Source organism: Nyctereutes procyonoides, unplaced genomic scaffold, assembly GCF_905146905.1.
Source record: "Nyctereutes procyonoides isolate TBG_1078 unplaced genomic scaffold, NYPRO_anot_genome, whole genome shotgun sequence".
Taxonomy (NCBI): Eukaryota; Metazoa; Chordata; class Mammalia; order Carnivora; family Canidae; genus Nyctereutes; species Nyctereutes procyonoides.
Window position 1 is genome coordinate 3,023,987 of NW_026575020.1, and position 5,969 is coordinate 3,029,955.

General features: G+C 58.1%; 1 protein-coding gene across 1 annotated transcript; it reads left to right on the forward strand.

The window, feature by feature from the left end:
• The first annotated feature begins 2,801 nt into the window (after positions 1–2,801).
• Positions 2,802–5,735, forward strand: LOC129517774 (keratin, type I cytoskeletal 16). Its single transcript, XM_055337857.1, has 8 exons — positions 2,802–3,416; positions 3,880–3,962; positions 4,085–4,241; positions 4,335–4,496; positions 4,588–4,713; positions 5,013–5,233; positions 5,329–5,375; positions 5,480–5,735. The coding sequence occupies exons 1-8, from the start codon at positions 2,883–2,885 to the stop codon at positions 5,581–5,583; spliced, it is 1,434 nt and encodes a 477-aa protein (XP_055193832.1). The 5' UTR covers positions 2,802–2,882; the 3' UTR covers positions 5,584–5,735.
• Positions 5,736–5,969: the final 234 nt, after the last annotated feature.

Here is a 5,969-nt window from a genome sequence, read left to right on the forward strand (position 1 = left end):
GTGCCCACAGACCTAGCGATCCCAGCTCTCAGCAACCTTGGGCAGGTTTGCCTTGCTGGCATGGAATAAATGTCCCCTGCTCCTTCTCTGTCGGTTCAGATCTTCTGAGGCCCAGCTGGAGCCTCTCCTGATTACTCCCTCCTTTACTGCTGAGGCTCAGGGTCGGGTAATGCTCACCCAGCTGCATTCCTTGGGCCAAGCACCCCAGGGTTTCTTGCCACGTGGTGCCATATTCCAGGCCTTAGCTTTCTCTCTGGGATCAAATGGTAGGTTCCAAGGTCAAAGACTGTGTCATCATCTTCCCCACCTCCCATGCACCGGGTGCTGGGCACATGGTGGTGGGTGCTTGGTCTGCCGTATTGCCTGAGTGGTTGGATGGGTTGGTCGGCAACTTCCTGTAGCTTCTCAGCCTCAGAGATGTGCAGCCATCAGTGTGGGGCCTGTGCGTGAGGCCACTCCGACTCCAGGAATGGTGGCAAGGGGCAGAGCTCCAGTCAGAAGGGAGGGAGGTGGAGAGCATGCCGAGGCAGGGGAAGAGGAGCTCCCAGAGACCCCTGGGAGAGTCTGTGTGAACCTCAGGAACTGCACTGGAGCTGGGTTCAAGTTTCTGCTCCTCTGTTTCTGTACTCATCAACCTGGGACAAGTCTTTCTCTAACTCTGCTTGGTGGCCTTAAATGTGATTTTTAGTTCTGATGAGTCAGTCTGTAGTTGGACTGAAATCCAGACCCATCTGGACAGCAGAGATGGCAGGGGTTTTGTTCAAGATTCTAGGACCCATTTTTGGGGGTTAGGAGAGGGGAGCATTGGGTCCTGTCTCCCAAGCCTGGCCCTGAAGGTATGTATTGGGCGCCAGCTCTGCTCAGACCTCTGGGCCCTGTTCCTACAAGCTGAGTGACTGACAGGGCGCGATGTGGCAGCAATAAAGTTCTGGTTATGCTGAGACAGAATTTCCTGTCCCTGGGTTCCAGTAGTATCACCCAGCAGTGCTCAGGCTGGGGCAAGCCCTCTCTGGGCTCCTCTCAGGGCCACAGAGTCACTTCACAGCAAGGACCGTGGCCAGCTCAGGGCACCCCGAGGAAGCTCCTGTTTGGGGGTTTAGTTCCCCTCCAGCCCTCAGGCCCAGGTCATGCCCACTGTGGACAGAGCTCATTCCAGGCACTGTGGGGAGGTAGAAGAGGAGACGTACTGGTCCCAGCCTGCAAGGCATCATGGGAAAGTGGAGACATCCTGAGCCCAGGGTTCCAGTCTTGCCTCCACAACTTGAAACTGAGTGACTTTGGGCAAATTACCCCCTCACTCTGGTTCTCCCTCTCTCCTTCCCAGTTCACAGGGTTTATTCAAGACAATTATGCATGTTGGTGATACATGGATAGGGTGGTTCAGGATGGTGGGAAGGGCTCCGACTGGGCAAGCAGATAGGAAGGGGTTCAAGCCTCATCTTGCTGCTTGGCTGGGGTCCCACTTAACACCTACCAGTTCCCCTGTCTGTGAACCTGTAGCAGGAATATTGCCCCTCACAGAATTGTGTGGCACACATACAACACTCTATCCAATACCCAAGCATGGCAGGTGACCAGAGAGGTCACCTTCCCCACCTCTCCTTGACTGAATGAATGAAGCTGCCAAGTGCAGTCCAGCATCTGGGGACACTCGAAAGAAAACTGTTGAAAACAGAGCCCTGGATACAGTGTGGGAACTTAGAGGGCTGTGGCGGGGTCAGAGGTCACACATGGCAGTAGTGGCAGGATGGAGACTCCTTCCCACCCCAGTTTATGGTGGGTGTCCATGATTAGGTAAGGATATGCACTGGGGGTGGGCTGCTCAAAAGGCAGAAGTATTGAGGTTTAGAGGAAAGGGCAAGGTTGTGGGAGGGAAGTGCCAGAGTGCAGAGGTAGGTGTGGGGAGGCAGGTAAGGGGGCAGCTGGCTGCAGAGAAAGGGTGAGGAAGCTGAGGGGCAGAGCCACCATCGGGGAGGCACAAATGGGGTCCTGTGTGCATGTTCCTCTGTGGCATGTCCTCCCCTTTTACAGATGAGAAAACCGAGGCCCAGAGGGGCTAAAGGGCTGGCTGCTATGCTACACAGCTTGTAAGGGGCAGCGTGGGGAGCTGTCACCTATCTGGCCCAATGGTACACGCTGGTTCTGTGGTACCCAGCACTTCTGAGGACCTGGGGTCTCAAAGGCAGCCTCTGAAGCTGGGATTGGATCCAATTAGGGAAAGAGAGTCAGAGGATTTTTAGAACAAGAAAGGATTCTAAGATCACCCAGTCCAACCTTTGTCACTTTGCCAAGGGAAATCAGAGGCCCAGAGAGGGGAAGCAAGGGGCCTCGGATCACACAGCGAGCAAAGCAGAGCGAGACCATGAATCCAGCTCTGCTGTCCTGAGTCGGGCAGGTAGGATCCCCACAGCACAACCCGAGACAGCCCCAGGCCGGCTGTCCCGTGGGGCAGGGAGTCCTTCATGGGCTGACTCACTGCCTGGGGACGCAGGCGCCACAGAGCTGCTGGTGCCAAGGCCCCGCTGGCCCCTGAGGCTCCAGGAACAAGAGCCCGATTCCTGCCGCCCAGCCTGAGTCATGACCGACTCGCGTTTGTGTGTTTTTCTCTCGGCCCCACACCCCCAGAGCTGGGTGGGAACTCCAAGCAGCACCCAGCGAAGTGAGTCGACCCCGGGCTGAATAATCCTGATCCGGAGTGGGGAGTTGGACGGGACCTGGCGTGATGAAATCCAGAGGGGAGCCCGCAAGTCAGCAGATGGGAGGCCCCGCCTGCCCTGGTGCATATAAAGGTTCCTGGGACTTGAGCAGCCCCAGCATCCTCCCAGCCTTCCTGAGCACCTTTCTCTCCTCTCTGCTCACTCGCTCACCTCCTTCCCGGCACCATGACCTCCTGCAGCCGCCAGTTTACCTCCTCCAGCTCCATGAAGGGCTCCTGCGGCATCGGGGGCGGCTCCAGCCGCATGTCCTCTGTCCTGGCTGGAGGGGCCTGCCGGGCCCCCAGTGCCTACGGGGGCCTGTCGGTCTCCACCTCCCGCTACTCTTCCGGGGGGGCCTGCGGCCTGGGGGGTGGCTATGGTGGTGGCTTCAGCAGCAGCAGCAGCAGCTTTGGGGGCCTGGGTAGCGGCTTTGGTGGAGGATACGGTGGTGGCCTTGGTGCTGGCTTCGGTGCTGGCTTCGGTGCTGGCTTCGGTGCTGGATTTGGTGGTGGTGATGGCGGCCTCCTCTCTGGCAATGAGAAGCTCACCATGCAGAACCTCAACGACCGCCTGGCCTCCTACCTGGACAAGGTGCGCGCCCTGGAGGAGGCCAACACTGAGCTGGAGGTGAAGATCCGCGACTGGTACCAGAGGCAGCGGCCCAGTGAGGCCAAGGACTACAGCCCCTACTTCAAGACCATTGAGGACCTGAGGAACAAGGTGTGTGGGCCAGGTGGGCGGCACTGGGGGGTGGAGCATGGAGAGGTCACGACTGCAGTGGCTCTTAGAGAACCACTTTCTAGCATCTTTATTTTACAAACAGGAAGACTGAGCCCACCTTGGGGAAGTGGCCAAAGGCAACTCAGAATTGGTGGCAGAGGGTCCCTTTTCAGCATCTAGGTTTCTGAGCTGGGACTGGAGCCCTGAGGCTCTTATTCCCTGCAAGTGTGCTTTGCACCCTCAGCTTCTCTCAGCCTGGGGTGGAGGATGGGGTGATAGGAGACTGGGGTGCGTCCCTCACATCTGGGTGGAAAAGACACCCAGGCTGGCTGGGGGAGCATAGGGCCTGACCTGCCAGCCAGGTGACCCTCCCATTTGGGGAGATACCTTTCTCCCCTCTCTGCTCTTCCCCCTTGAGCAGCTGTCTTGGCTAACCAGGCCTGTCCTTCTACCCTCTCTGTAGATCATCACAGCCACCATCGAGAATGCTCAGCCCATTCTGCAGATTGACAATGCCAGGCTGGCAGCTGATGACTTTAGGACCAAGTGAGCAACTATGGTGGTGGGCTGAATGTGGCGTAAAGGGCGGGAGGCAAGCAGTGGGGTCATTGGTCTTCCCTCAGAAGCCTCACAGATGGTACCTGATGCCTTGACTTCTGTCCTGCCAGGTATGAGCATGAGCTGACCCTGCGCCAGAGCGTGGAAGCCGACATCAACGGCCTGCGCCGGGTGCTGGACGAGCTGACCCTATCCAGGACTGATCTGGAGATGCAGATCGAAGGCCTGAAGGAGGAGCTGGCTTACCTGAGGAAGAACCATGAGGAGGTGAGGTTGCTGCTGGCGTTGGCAGTGGGAAGCTGGTTCAGGGGCCAGGAAAAGGGTCCGCTGAGCTGACCACCTCCTGCCATCCCTTCCTAGGAGATGCTTGCCCTGCGGGGTCAGACTGGTGGGGACGTCAGCGTGGAGATGGACGCCGCCCCTGGCGTGGATCTGAGCCGCATCCTGAACGAGATGCGTGACCAGTACGAGCAGATGGCGGAGAAGAACCGCAGAGACGCGGAGGCCTGGTTCCTGAGCAAGGTGGGGCCCAGGTCCTCAGCACTCCTGCAGGACTTCCCAGCTGGGGAGCAGCTCAGGAACGCCTCACACCTGCTCTTCTTTCCAATCGCAGACCGAGGAACTGAACAAAGAAGTGGTCTCTAATAGCGAATTGCTGCAGAGTGGCCGCAGTGAGGTGACTGAGCTCCGGAGGACGCTCCAGGGCCTGGAGATTGAACTGCAGTCCCAGCTCAGCATGGTACGAAGACCCCATCCAGCCCCAGTCCCCAAGTCACCAGTAATGGCCACAGCCCTGTAACCCTGCTGCAATAAGTTCTGCCTCTCTTATCCCATAGCAGGATGGGAGGGATCATTATACCTATTACATAGACACAGAAATTAAGGCCCAGCACAGTAGAATAACTTTTTTCCACATTGTCTGGCTTATCAGTAGTCCAGCTGGGGTCAAAATCCATGTACCTCTCAGGAAAGATGCCCAGAGGTCTGGGGGGACAATAGCGACCACCTCTGTTGACTCTTTCTTTCTCCCATCCACAGAAAGCATCCCTGGAGAGCAGCCTGGAGGAGACCAAAGGCCGCTACTGCATGCAGCTGTCCCAGATCCAGGGGCTGATCGGCAACGTGGAGGAGCAGCTGGCCCAGCTGCGCTGCGAGATGGAACAGCAGAGCCAGGAGTACCAGGTGCTGCTGGACGTGAAGACAAGGCTGGAGCAGGAGATCGCCACCTACCGCCGCCTGCTGGAGGGCGAGGATGCCCAGTGCGTGCCCCCCCTTACCCTCCTGTCCCCACAGAACCTGTGGCCCCACCGTTGCTCCCAGCACATCTAACTGTTCTGCCTTTTCTCCCCCACAGCCTCTCCTCCCAGCAAGCATCCAGCCATTCCTATTCTTCCCACAATGGTAAGGCTCCGGAGGCTCTTGGGCGCCTCAGAGACCCCCAGCCCTCCCTCTGTGAGGCTTCTTAGCTCCAGAGCCCTTCTCATGCCCTCTCCTCTCTCCCACAGTCTTCTCCTCCTCCTCCTCATCCTCCTCTGGCCTCCAGACTTGGCCCATCCTCAAGGAGCAGGGCTCTTCCAGCTTCAGCCAGGGCCAGAGCTCCAAGCACTGAGCTGCCTGTTCCAGAGCCTCCTGCCCGCCTACCGGCCCCAACCTCCTGAAGGCCTGGGCCACGGCCCTGCTCTCCCAGCGCGGTTTCCAGCTGTCTCCCCTCCCCCTCCACTGGTGGTGGGCTAATAAAGCTGACTTTCTGGTTGATGCAAACCTGTGCGATCTCTGTTTTTGAACTAGTGGGAGGGGGTTGAAGGTGTCTCCCAGGGACCCTCTGGGATGTCTCAGAAGCACTGGTAGGGTCTTCCTAGAAGAACCTTCTACTAGTGAGGGTGTGGGAGGTGGGACACAGGATGGGAAGGAGCTCCCTTGTGTCGACAACCACTCTGTGAGGAGGGTGTGGTCAGGCCTGTTTTGGAACAGAGACAACCCTGCCTTTCAGAGAGG

What these genes read in the sequence shown, in the direction of transcription:
- LOC129517774 (XM_055337857.1), top strand. Translation starts at nt 2,883, where the DNA reads ATGACCTCCTGCAGCCGCCAGTTTACCTCCTCCAGCTCCATGAAGGGC. An exon ending in GCTGATGACTTTAGGACCAA is followed by an intron (nt 3,963 to 4,084) that starts GTGAGCAACTAT and finishes CTGTCCTGCCAG; the next exon opens with GTATGAGCATGAGCTGACCC. An exon ending in TTCCTATTCTTCCCACAATG is followed by an intron (nt 5,376 to 5,479) that starts GTAAGGCTCCGG and finishes TCTCTCCCACAG; the next exon opens with TCTTCTCCTCCTCCTCCTCA.